Genomic DNA, 13,793 nt, shown 5'->3' with positions numbered 1-13,793 from the left:
GATTACTTCCTTAATATAATGTGCTAGGATCTGCCAAAATTGGATTGTGTCCCCTCTCCAGATGTGAGCATACTTTCATTCTCTAGATCACAGTGAAATGGAAATCATAGGACTCCATCAAGAGATTTAATCCTATCACAAGATTTTGTTCTCCTTTAATTCCCCATTAACTGTAATGCCAGGTCTCAACCACACTGCTCCCAGCAAGGCTTCTTCAACTGTTCAAATACTTTCAGGGCCTCGGAACTCAACAGTGGGTTGCTTGCCCTACGTTTACCATCAAGTTCTGCTGGCAACACTGGGTGACTGCTGGCATCGGCACAGACTGTTCTCATATCTTCAACAGCTTTACTCGGAGCAGACCATGAGGACATCAAACACACTCTCATCTTGCCCTGTATTATTTTTAAACCAAAGGGACTCTGAACAGATTTACAATCTCTGCATATTCTCCTACTTCATTGCAAATATGAAGCCTGTTTTTTTTTTTTTTGTAGGACACTTAAAGACACCAGTGCCCTTGCTTAAGAAAAAATAGTTGGTCAGTTTTGACTAATTTAAGAAGAAACACAACCATTAAGTAGGGTGTCTCAGGACACACATAGGGCATTTTTCTGAGAATTCCCAAAAATACATAATAAAAAGATCTAACTTATCGAGAGTCAACATCATACATAATGGTAGAAATTTTAAATCCTCAAGACTCTGGAGGCAATCAGAATGAAGCATGGTGGTTAATCTAAAGCAGCACTGTCCACTGGCAATAAAATATATGCCACAAATGTGAGCATTTTAAATTTTATATTTTCAATATAATTTTAAATTTTCAATAAACACATTTAACTTTTCAATAAACACATTTAAAGTGGCAATTTTAATTAAAAACAGAACTACCCTATGACCCAGCAATTGCACTAAGAGGTATCTATCCAAGAAATACAGGTATGCTATTTCGAAGGGGCACATGCACCCCAATTTATAGCAGTGCTATCAACAATAGCCGAAGTATGGAAAGAGCCCCAATGTCCATCGACGGATGAATGGATAAAGAAGATAATGGAGTATTACTCGGCAATCAAAAAGAATGAAATCAAGGGGAGCCTGGGTGGCTCAGTCAGTTGAGCCTCCGACTTCCGCTCAGGTCATGATCTCATGGTTTGTGGGTTCAAGCCCCATATGGGGCTCTGTGCTGACAGCTCGGAGCTTGGGGCCTGCTTCAGATTCTGTGTCTCCCTCTTTCTCTCTGCCCCTCCCCTGGTCATGCTCTGTTTCTCTCTCTCTCTCTCTCTCTCTCTCTCAAAAATAAGTAAACATTAAAAAAAAAGAATGAAATCTTGCCATTTGCAACTATGTGGACGGAACTAGAAGGTATTATGCTAAGTGAAATTAGAGAAAGACAAATATCATATGACTTCTATCATTTGAGGACTTTAAGACACAGAACAGATCAACATAAGGGAAGGGAAGCAAAAATAATATAAAAATGGGGAGGGGAACAAAACATAAGAGACTCTTAAATAAAGAGAACAAACAGAGGGTTGCTGGAGGGGTTGTGGGAGGTGGGATGGGCTAAATGGGTAAGGGGCATTAAGGAATCTACTCCTGAAATCATTGTTGCACTATATGCTAACTAACTTGGATGTAAATTAAAAATAAATTAAAAAAAATAAAAATAAAATGGCAATTTTAAATTTTCAATAAACACGTTTTATTTTTATTTATTTTTAATTTTTTTAACATTTATTTATTTTTGAGAGAGAGAGAGAGAATGGGAGCAGGGGAGGGGCAGAGAGGGAGACACAGAACCTGAAGCAGGCTCCAGGCTCTGAGCTGTCAGTGCAGAGCCTGATGTGGGGTTTGAACCCACAAACAGTGAGATCATGACCTGAGCCAAAGTTGGACACTCAAATGACTGAGCCACCCTGGCGCCCCTCAATAAACACAATTTAAAAGGCAAAAAGCAGGGTGCCTGGGTGGCTCAGTTGGTTAAGCGTCTGACTTCAGCTCAAGTCATGATCTCATGATTCATGGGTTCGGGCCCTGACTCGGACTCTGTGCTGACAATTCAGAGCCTGGAGCCTGCTTCAGATTCTGTGTCTCCCTCTCTCTCTGTCCCACCCCTGCTCATGCTCTGCCTCTCTCTGTCTCTCAAAGCTAAATAAAACATTTAAAAAATTATATGTAAAAAAATAAAAGAAAATAAAAAGGCAAAAAGAAACAGGTGAAGTTAATCTTTGTTATGTATTTTATTAACGTCAAGATATCCAAGATACCATCATTTCAACACATAATCAATACCTGTACGCTAAAAACTCACACATCTATTTTCTTCGAAATCCAGTGTGGATTTTGTACATACAGCACATCTCAATTGGAACTAGCCACACTTAACTGCTCAATAGTAACATGTGGCTAGTGGTTACCAGATTGAACAATACAGATCTAAAGTATAGCTTCTCTATGGCATACTCTGTAGCCAATTACAACAAAATGTAAAAAACAAAACAAAACAAAACAAAAAAAAGTGAGTAGGAGTGCTGGAAAATGGTGCCTTGGCATGCCAGAAGTTTTGAGAACTAGATCATATGAATCAGTGGGAATCAGACTGAGGAAAAGTTCATCAGAGTAACTGACTCTCATGTAACACAAGCTATGGAGAGACCTGCCTAGAAAATAAATGGTCCATTTCTCCCAGAAGCACTAGAAAACTCTCAAATTTGTAGAAGAAAAAATTAGATCACAGGGACATTGGGAGGGTGGAAGGGAGTGTAAACAACAAATTCTGAGGAACACAGATGGGTCCCGGATATTAAGATATGAAGCACTTAGGGGTGCCTGGGTGGCTCAGTCAGTTAAGCATCTGACTTCAGCTCAGGTCATGATCTCACAGTTCTCGAGTTCGAGCCCCGTGTCGGGCTCTGTGCTGACAGCTCAGAGCCTGGAGCCTGCTTCGGATTCTGTGTCTCCCTCTCTTTCTGCCCCTCCCCCACTCATTCTCTCTCTCTCTCTCTCTCTCTCTCTCTCTCTCTCTCTCTCTCTCTTTCTCTCTCTCTCTCTCAAAATAAATAAACATTTAAAAAAATTTAAAAAAAGACATGAAACACTTGATCACAACCCAAACCTAGACATCATCCCAGGCATGCTGGCCTATTAAGTAACTGGGAGACTTTGCTGAGGCAGTCTCCTAATGAAGCCAATGGGGCCAGACACAGGGGGAGATAAAACTCTAGCAAAGGTCTGGTCACCACAGCAAGCACAGCAGTGAAGTCCCCTAATCTGAGCCTCCCCACAATGCTTTCTCCTTCACCTTCATGGGGTCTGTGCCCCTTGTGAGTCCACCATTGAGGCTGAAGAAGATTGTAGCCAGGGAGCAGTTGGGACGTAAACAGATCAAAGGGCCACCAGAACCCTGAGCACTCAGCTGTTCTCCTGAGCTTCCCCTCCACAAGCTTTACTTGGAAGAAGGCGTGTACAAAACCAAGTGGCGGCTCTACCCCCACCTACCCGTCAGCAGCCTCATCCTTCTCGCTGGTCTGCACCCAGCACTCCTACTCCAAAGGAAAACCCATTTGTTTGTCCGCCTACCTGGCTTACACACCCTCTCAGCCACCCACCTCAGTGGGTGTAGGGAAAGAAATGATGAGCCCAGACTGATCTGAGCCCGTGTTGCATACCCGTCTCAGCCTGGGGGCTGTTTAGAACCAGGGGTCTGCCCAAACTGCAGAGTGACACAAAGGTCTGAGTTGCTTCAGATTAGAAGTCAATAGATGTTCTCTCATCATCTGCAGGCGCTAGACCCCAACACTGTAGTTCCTAACACTGGAACTACTGGAAAAATGGCTACCCCAACCCACGTGAAAAGCTTGTCTCTTTTCCCTTTTAAGACTTGATTGACTCAGGAGACATTAGTCAGGGAAGCAAGAGTTAGAAGAGAGTAAGAACGAAATGGACATTCTGGGGACAGCAGCTGACGTGGCTGAGGCTGGGAGGACCCCAGTGTGTGTTTACAGTATTTAAGTGGTGGGCCCTGGAGCCAGGCAGCATGGGGTCACCTTACTACCCCCATACCTGCTTTGTGACCTTGGCCAAGAAGCTTAATCTCCCTTAGTCTGAATTCCCTAATCAGCTTAATAGAAACACAGCAGTACCTAATTTATCATGCCAAGGTAAGTTGAGACGAAGTGTGGTATTAGTAAGACCACTGTCATCATCAAGTTCTGTGATGAGGATGCAGTGTTTTCCCAAGTACCCCTGCCCTCATCTCCCTTTCACCCATGAGCCCAGCATGTTGGTACAGGTAGAGAAAAGGTAAAGGAGCACTGTGGGATAGAAGAAGCTACTGGCCCAGAAGGGACAAATATTTGGAACCCAATAGTGAGGATTTCCTCTCAAGTTATGAGTTGAATCTATCCCTAGCTAAAGATATTAATATTAGGATAACTCTGTGGAGAGTGGGGAAAGCCAGCTTCATGGAGAGGCGTTCCCCAAATGGTCTCTTATACCCTGTTTACCTCAGTCCCAAGCAAGATATTTAGGAACCAACAGAAGTCAGACTCCATCATTACAGGCTAGTAACCTTGGCAAACTGCTGAACTTTTGCAACCTTACACTCCATCATCAGTGAATCTTACACACCTTACAGAACTGTGGGTTTGGAATGACTGGCACTTGCAAAGGATAAAGGACTCCACAAACATACGATTTATTTTTTCCCATTAACAACAGCTCTGGTGATTCCCAGTTACATTTGGAGACGGGAATCACTGTTGAGAGAGGAAAACAATGAAGCTGACGACTTCTAAATCATCCTGCAAGAACTGCACTACAGAATTTTGGAATCTTAACATCTGTTGCACGGGATTTTAAAGTAACTACCTCTTCTGAACTCCCTCCCAGCTTACCCAGCTTCTCTGACTGTGGCTCCAGAACCTGCTTCCTGTTTGTTACTTCTCCATCATACATGTTAGGCTGGAGTCTCTGCCATTGTCTCCTGACTCTCTTCTATAATGGCCTGACTCCTGGGATCCCTGGGTCCCAAAGAAACTTATTAGTATCAAACCCAGTGCTTGCCCCCACCCTTGCGTCTGCATTTTTCTAAACCCTGAGACAGAACTCTGGGTTCACTCTAAGTCTGATCTTCTCAGGAAAGTTTTCCCCAACCATTAAAGCCCACACTAATATCTCCCTTCTCTATCTTTTGCAGGATCTGGCCTTCTACAATAGTTATCAGAGTCAAATACTGTGGCATCTGGCCACCGCTATTAGATGTTGTCCAATGACCGCTTCCATTTATACCAACCTTCTCTTCTCAGGTGGGCTTTAAACTCCATGATAGCAAGCATTGTGTTGACCCACCCAGGAAATACTTAATCTATTACATCATTAATGCATTCCTTCTAAAAATATTTACTGGGTAACTACCATGTGCAACGCTCTGAGCCACGTATTTCTCTTTGCCTGCCCTCAAAGTGCTTATAGTCTAGCCGGCAGACATGCAACTAAACAAGCTCCTACCAAGCATTACAAATGTCCTCACAGGGGAAATAAAAGATGTGATAAGAGTGCATATCAAGGACACCTTTATCTGTTAGGTCAGAGGAAACATGTTTTATTTTGTTTTGTTTTGTATTTTAAGGAAATTCAAGCGAATCTGAGGAGTTTTCCAGAAAAAGAAAATAAAAGTATCTAGAGAGGAAATAGTATATGGAAAAACTCAAGTGAGAGAGCCTGGAGCTTTTTAAAAATAAAGGAAGTTCAGTGTGGCTGAGGTATAGTTCATGCTCTGGGAGGAGGGTAGACGATGGGGGTCATTGGGAAGGAGGAAGGCGAGTGGTACAGTCTGGTGATTCCTCAAAAAAGTTAAGCGTACAACTGCCATATGATCCAGCAATTCCACCCCTTGTGTTTACCAAAAACAAACAAATAAACAGAAGTTATAAAAAAAAAATACTTGTATATGAATGTTCATAGCAGCACTATTCACAATAGACCCAATGTGGAAACTGCCATCATCTGATGACTGGATAAAGAGAATGTGATATATCCATACAATGGAATAGTATTCACCAATAAAGTACTGATACATACACAATATGGATAAACCTTGAAAACATTATGCCAATTAAAAGAAGCCAATCGCAAAAGCCACATATTATATGATTCTATTTATATGAAATATCAAGACTAGGCAAATCTATAGAGACATAAATGGATTGGTGATTTCTAGGGAAAAATGGGTAGTGATTGTTAATGGGATTTGGGGGGGTGGGTGATGAAAACGTTCTAAAATTAATTATGATGATGGTTGCACAATTCTGTGAATACATAAAAAATAGTTAATTGTATATTTTAAATGGGTGAATGGTATAGTATGTGAATTGTATGTTAACAAATCTCTAATAAAAAACAAGTCTTTTTCATTGGGAAATTTGTATGTAGATTGTATTAAATATATGTATATTAATGTTAAATTTCTTAAGTGTGATAATGTAACTATGTATGAAAATGTTCTTGTTTCTAGGAGATCCTGAATGCGGAATATAGTGGCTATGTGCTTTGATGTCTGAAAATTATCTCAAATATATCAGCCATTTTATTTTTTAAGTTTTTATTTTAATTCCAGTTAGTTAACATACAGTGTTATAGTAGCTTCAGGTGCACAACATAGTGATTCAACACAGATCAGTCATTTTAAAAAGAAGAAGGAAGGAAAGGAAAAGGGAAGAGAGACAGGCCTAAAGGTGCGGTGACGAGAGAATTACAAAGCAGGGGGCTAAGACTCCCCAGGAACAGAAGCACCGGTCCCCTGGCTCAAGCATATTTTTGCAATTTGTCTGATAACAGTGAGCACATACAACATGGTATTTGGCATCTGGACAGGTCATGCACCTGCAGTGTATTCCATACTGGGTCAGGAGTATGTCTGGCACCAGACAAAACATTCTTATCCCTGGCTTGGTGCCCATATGATGTCCTCCTGGAGGGGATGAGCAGTCCCTGCGGCTTTCCACCTGGGAATGAAACTGCTTTCAGTTCCTTGCTGTTCTGTCCTTTTCCTTCAGGACATTCTTACGGTGCCCCCGGCTTCTTGTTTTCCAACAGAAAAGAAAAAGGAGAGGGAGAGGGGGGAGGGAGTGAGGAAGAGAGAGTTTGATATTGGATGTATATATGAACAAATGAAATATGAACAAATTTGAGCAATGGATGGAGTATAAGAAAAACAAACTAATTTGAAATTAAGCCTGGAGCTTTTGTTTTGAATGTCACAGGTGTAATGACATAGGATTTCATCTTTAAAATCTCTATCCCCGCATCTTGTTATAAAAATAGAAATTTAAAAAAATAAAATAGAAATTCAGTCATTTATAAATTTATCAATTATGTTTATTCTTTTTATTATGAATCAGCAGTTATTTAGTAAAATTATAACACAACATGTGTTTTTACCATGCTTTAGGACACAAGATGAGGTTGAGACTTGGAACAAGTATATATGGTAGACTAACTATATATGTGTGTTTTTCAATGTTTATTCATTTATTTTTGAGAGAGAGAAAGCACACACAGCAGGAGAGGGGCAGAGAGAGAGAGGACGAAAGAGAATTCCAAGCAGTCTCCAGGCCATCAGCGCAGAGCCCAACCAAGGGCTCATGAACTGTGAGATCATGACCTGAGCTGAAACCAAGAGTCAGCCACTCAACCAACCAAGCCACCCAGGCTCCCCTGTATGTTTGTTTGTTTGCTTTTTAAAGAAAAATCAAGATCTGAAACAAACTTGACAAATATTTGAAAATGCATAATGTTGGCACAGAGTTGGTCACTGTATTATCCTTTATAATTTTCAATATAATTGAATATTTTCATACTCATACTGTTTGTTCTTTATGAATTTTCTGTTAATATTTTTTATTTATTAAGTTTTTCTTTTAATTCCGGTAGGTAGAGTTAACACACAGTGTCATATTAGTTTCAGGTATATAATATAATGATTCAACAATTTCATACATCACCCAGTGCACATCATGACAAGTACACTCCTTAATCCCCATCACCTATTTCCCTCATCCCTCTGTTCACCATCAGTTTATTCTCTATAGTTAAGAGACTGAATAATATTCCATTGTGTTTATACACCACATCTTCTTTAACCATTCATCTATCAATGGACACTTGGGTTGCCTCCATATCTTGGCTGTTGTAAATAATGCTGCTTTAAACAAAGGTACATGTGTATCCCTTTGAATTAGTGTTTTGTATTTTGGGGGGAAATACCAGTACTGCAATTACTGGATCATAGAATACTTCTATTTTTATCTTTTTGAGGAACACTGATTTTGTTTTCCAGAGTGGCTGTACCAGTTTGCATTCCCACTAACAGTGCACAAATGTGGGGGCACTGGGTGGCTCAGTTGGTTAAGTGTCCGACTTTCGGCTCAGGTCATGATCTCACAGTTTGTGGATTTGAGCCCCATGTCAGGCTCTGTGCTGACAGCTCAGAGCCTGGGGCCTGCTTCAGATTCTGTGTCTCCCTCTCTCTCTTCCCTCCCCAGGTCATGCTCTCTCTGTCAAAAATAAATAAACATTAAAAAATTAAAAAAAAAAAAACACAAAACAGTGCACAAATGTGCCTCTTTCTCCACACCCTCACCAACTCTTGTTTCTTGTGTTTCTGATTTTAGCCATTCTTACAGGTGTGAGGTGATATCTCATTGTAGTTTCAATTTGCATTTCCCTCATGATGAGTGTTGTTGAGCATCTTTGCATGTGTCTGTTAGCCACCTGTATGTCTTCTTTGGAGAAATGTCTGTTCACGTCTTCTGCCCATTTTTTAACTGGATTATTTGCATTTTTGTGTTTTGGGGATTTTTTGGATCATCTGTTTCTTGGGTGTTGAGTTGTATCAATTCTTTATATATTTTGGATACTAACCCTCTATCAGGTATGTCACTTGCAAATATCTTCCCCCATTTAGTTTTGTTGATTGTTTCCTTCGCTGTGCAGAAGCGTTTTATTTTAAAGTAGTCCCAATAGCTTATTTTTTATTTTATTATCCTAGCCTCAGGAGGCATACTGCAGAAAAACGTTGCTATGGCAGATGTCAGAGAAATTACTGCCCACGCTCTCTTCTAGGATTTTTATGGATTCAGGTCTCACATTTAGGTCTTTAATTGATGTTGAATTTATTTTTGGGCATGATGTATGAAAGTGGTCCAGTTTCATTCTTTTGCATGTTGCCATCCAGTTTTCCCAATACCATTTGTGGGAAAAGACTGTATGTATTTTTCCCGCTGTATATTATTTCCTCTTTTATTGAAGATTAATTGACTATATAATTGTGGGTTTATTTATAGGTTTTCTGTTCTATTCCATTGACTTGACTATCTATTTTTGTGCTAATACTATACTATTTTGATCACTACAGCTTTGTAATATAACTCGAAATCTAGAATTGTGATGCCTCCAGTTTTATTTTCCTTTTTCAAGATTGCTTTGGTTATTTGAGGTATTCGGTTTATTTTATTCTTATATTACTTGTAGGTGTTCTTTGTATATTCTGAATTTTAATATTGTGTCTGTTAGACATGTAACTGTCACGTCTCTTTCAAGTTTGTTTGTGTTATCTTTTCTCCTAGATAAGTTTCTTATTTTTATGTGGTCAAATATGTCAAACACACATCAATATAAACTTGTCAGTTTCCACTAAAATAATTCCTTTGAGAATTTGATTTAGATTGTATTGAATGTATATGAGGAGAACTGATATTGTTAAAATATTGACATTTCAAAACTCATCAAAATGCACAATTTTAAATGGATTGATTTTAGTATATAAAATTTACTCCTCAAAAGCTGTTTAAAATGAGGCATCCTGGGTCACTGTAAATGTCCACTTATTGTGGTATTCTTTTATATCTTTCAGTAAAGTTTTAAAGTTTTCTTCTTATGTTCTTGCACATAATTCCCATTGCTATTGAGAACAGGATCTATTTTTCATTGTCTTTTTTAATGGAATTTTTGTTACGGATGGAAGTGCATTAATTTAATCTTTTTCTTGCCACTATATATTTGTTGTATGATGGCAATGAGATTTCAGAATTTATCCAGTATAGCAACTAGTGTTACCTTAGCTAGCTACCTCATAAATATAATAAAATATTTCAAGAAATGAAATATTAAATGAAAATGTATAATGCAAGATTATATAAACTATAATCGACTTTTATGAACATATATACATATACATAGGTGGCTGTTAAGGTAACTGGGTAGAAGGTGACATCAGAAATCAAGATGTAGAATAAAGGACAAAGAGCAGACCTGAGGGAACATAAAGAGTTTAATAATGTGCATGTTGAGCTTGAAGTGTTCATAAACCCTCAAGTAGAGACATCCAATGGATAGATGAGAATAATGGTCTGGAACTCTTGAGAAGAGTCTTGGCTTCAGATAGAGATGTGGAAGTCACCAGAACATACCTGAGGATCCAAGTGGTGGGTTTGGATGCCATAACTTAAGGGGACAGCTGAGGATACATATGGACCAAGGTTGGAAAACTAGTCCATACCATAAATGAAGCTAAGAGAGGTTTGTTTTGTCTTGTTTTTAATGGCTGCTCCCCTTCTTTCTAAAGTGAAAGAATATGAGAAGAAATTATAGAATTACTTAGTCTAGGATCTTCCATAGATTCAACAGTTGACATACTGTGTGACTTGGCAAGTAATTGAATGCTATATTTTTCAGTCTGTGAAACAGTAATAATATCTACCCCAATCCTTGGAATTGTCATGAGGGTGATGGTAGTGTAAACATACAGATATAAAGTTCTTTTATAAGGTCCAAAATATCAAACAGAAAAGAGGTATCCTTAAACTCTGAATTTGTCTACTAGCTTCCAGCTTCTTTCGCCATTCCTGGGGAAATCAGTTTTAGGTCCCCTGGGTATTAGTTATTCCCAGGTAAAGACAAAATACACTCCTGTAGCAAAGGGCTAGAAAACTCCATTTCAGGTCAGGCCAGGTCAGAAAACAGAGTAGACATGAAAATAAGTAAGAGGGGGAAAAGGTTGAGAGATAAAGTGATGTGAATCTTGTGCAGAGAGAGGTAAGTAGGAGATGTTTAGAGGGAAGCTGGGAGGTGGATATGGTGGAGCTTATTTAGTTTTGACCTAAGAATATAGAGAATTATTTTTAAATTATACCATAATCAAAGCAGAGTTCAGGCTTAAAAAAAACATAGTCTCCTATGATAAATTAGTTAAAGACTATAAGGCATGAAGATCATTTAAAACAGGAGTTTTTAAAGTACACTTTTTCAGGATCACTGAGGAAACACAAAGAGAAGGCTTAGCCAGCAGGTCACCAAGACCTCTCTTCCCTCCTTCAACTATACACCTCCACTTCATCTCTTTTACATATTGAATTTAGTATGTGATTTTAGCAGAAAGTTTCCATGGTAAGGGAAAAAAATCTGGGATAATATTCCAATATTATTATATCTACTAGATAGAAATATGTAAAAATACCAAATGTTACCATCATACAGAGAAGGGAATTTTCTTTCCACAAAAGACTCTTCCCAGGGCTCCCTTCATGTCTCTGTTCCTCAGGCTGTAGATGAAGGGATTCAGCATAGGGGTGACCACAGTGTACATCACGGCCATCACAGTCTCCTTAACAGCAGAATTATTAGCTGAAGGGCACAAGTAGAGGCCGATAACTGTCCCATAGAAAAGAGACAGCACAGAGAGGTGGGAGCCACAGGTGGAGAAGGCCTTCCGGATGCCCCTGGCAGAAGGGACCCTGAGGATGGAGGACACAATCCGTGCATAAGACATGACAATGAGTAGGAATGGGATGATGAGAATGAGCCCTCCCATGATAAATATCACCAACTCATTGACTCGAGTGTCAGAGCAGGCCAGCTTCAGCAGAGCAGACATGTCACAGAAAAAGTGGGGGATTATGTTGTCGGCACAGAAGGACAACTTGGCCATGAGCAGGGTGTGCAACATGGCATGGGCAGCAGTCAGCACCCAGGACAGCACCACCAAGGAGAGACAGAGCTTGGGGCTCATGATGGTGGTGTAGTGCAGGGGGAAACAGATGGCCATATAGCGGTCATAGGCCATGGCCACCAGGAGGAAGCTCTCCAGGTCTCCAAAAAATAGGAAGAAGTACATCTGGGTCAGGCAGCCGGCATAGGGGATGGACGGGACCTGGCTCTGCATGTTCTGCAGCAGATTGGGCATTGTGACAGAGGAGAAGCAGAGGTCAGAGAAGGACAAGTTGCTGAGAAACAAATACATGGGCGTGTGGAGGCGGGAGTCCAGGCGAATGAGGACGATGATGAGCAGGTTCCCCAGGATGGTGGTAACATACATGAGCAGGAACAGGGCATAGAACTGGTCTCGCAGCTCTGACTTGATGGGCAGGCCCAGGAGGAGGAATTCTAAGACAACAGTTTGATTCTTTCCTGTCATGCTCTGTCTTCAGCATTTTAGGAAGAAATTATAGTGTCCATTAAAACCTGAATTTAAAAATGAACATATTTCTATGATACATGGCCTGCTGGGTGCTCTGCAAAGATACTTTACATCACTCTCATCACAATAATTACCATTCCTATACTCCAAATCTCTACAGTCAGAATGTCTATGATTGGAAATGACTTTTCTTCACTTCTCTTTAACATGTAACAATATCTCAACTTTTATAAAACAATCTTATCCATTACCTTCTGAGACACATATATTCATTTTCCTCATATCTACCTGACCAGGCATCCTCCGTAACTCTGATTTCTGTTTTGTCAATCTCTTCATGTTGATGTTCCAGGGCTTTCTCCTAAACACTATTCTCTTACAGTGCTACATATACCACCAAGAAAAACTCATCTACTCTAATGGATTTGATAACCATTTAATCCTCAGGTGTAGGTGACTTTGTAACCTAGTTACTTAATGATTATCTTCCCTGAGACTTATCACATGCATTTAAAGCTCAGCAGATCCCAAAAGAAACATGATGTTACCCTGGCCATCTCCCAGTCCCAATTCCCTCCCCCTGTAGGTCCCCATAGCTCACCAAAAAGGAATCCAGGTATACCAGTCGTACACCTGAGTTCTCTTTCATTCCCTCCTTTCTCTCATTATCAGTATCCAATCTGTCAACACATCCTTAAGATGCTGCCATGTAAATCTCTTTCTCATTCATCCACTCCTTATCTCCACCATCACTACCCTGGCTGGGCTAACATCATGTCTGCAATATTGGAACAGCCTCTTCACTCATCTCCCTGCATCCATGCTTGAATAATCTCCTTTAATATCCTTTGTTTGCACTGTGGCATTATAAGATGAAAATCTGATCATCATTCTCCCTAAAGTCTTCATAGATTCTCATTGCTCTTAAGATAAAGGCAAAATTCCTTTCAAAGGCACGAAAGGTGCTTCATGACCTGACCCTGGCCTACTTCCACCAGCTTCACCTGGCCCCACTGTGGCACTCACACTCACCTCTCCAAAAATGCTGCACTTGAAAGTCACAATTTCTTGCCTCCAGACTTTTGCACTTGCTGTCCCCCCTGCCTAGCATCTTCCTCCCCCTGCTCCCTCTTCACCTGGTTTTCCCTACTTATCCTTCAGGCATATTACATGTCACTTACTCAGCTATACCTCTCCTGTGCCCTCCAGACCAAGTGAGAACCTGCTGCTATGTTTCCACAGCATCCTGTGCTTGTCCCCAAAGCACTAAATGCCCAGGGGATTGTGTATAGCTGTCCTCCCCAGTGGACTG

General features: G+C 40.2%; 2 protein-coding genes across 4 annotated transcripts in view; one reads left to right on the top strand and one right to left on the bottom strand.

The window, feature by feature from the left end:
- The window catches only part of LOC122206469 (olfactory receptor 1L4-like), a 47,804-nt gene that overhangs the window by 33,142 nt on the left and 869 nt on the right, over positions 1 to 13,793 (top strand). The window contains exons 1-2 of one of the 2 annotated variants that reach the window (XR_006196469.1): positions 4,732 to 4,867; positions 5,204 to 5,312. The gene's annotated coding sequence lies outside the window, so the exon portion shown is untranslated. Of the gene's footprint in view, positions 1 to 4,731; positions 4,868 to 5,203; positions 5,313 to 13,793 lie in introns of those variants that run through there. The other variant, XR_006196465.1, reaches the window with a different exon arrangement.
- On the bottom strand, positions 10,328 to 12,506 carry LOC122206471 (olfactory receptor-like protein DTMT). 2 transcript variants are annotated; one of them, XR_006196470.1, is made up of 3 exons: positions 11,532 to 12,506; positions 10,565 to 10,624; positions 10,328 to 10,475 (listed from the first exon to the last, which is right to left on the bottom strand). XR_006196470.1 is itself a non-coding variant. In XM_042915681.1 (2 exons), the coding sequence occupies exon 1, from the start codon at positions 12,476 to 12,478 to the stop codon at positions 11,534 to 11,536; it is 945 nt and encodes a 314-aa protein (XP_042771615.1). In that variant the 5' UTR covers positions 12,479 to 12,506; the 3' UTR covers positions 10,328 to 10,624; positions 11,532 to 11,533. The 2 variants fall into 2 exon arrangements, 1 of the variants encoding a protein (XP_042771615.1); XM_042915681.1 differs by having other exon boundaries at positions 10,328 to 10,624.

This window comes from Panthera leo, chromosome E1 (assembly GCF_018350215.1).
Source record: "Panthera leo isolate Ple1 chromosome E1, P.leo_Ple1_pat1.1, whole genome shotgun sequence".
Lineage (NCBI taxonomy): Eukaryota > Metazoa > Chordata > Mammalia > Carnivora > Felidae > Panthera > Panthera leo.
This window is presented reverse-complemented; position numbering and strand designations above follow the sequence as displayed.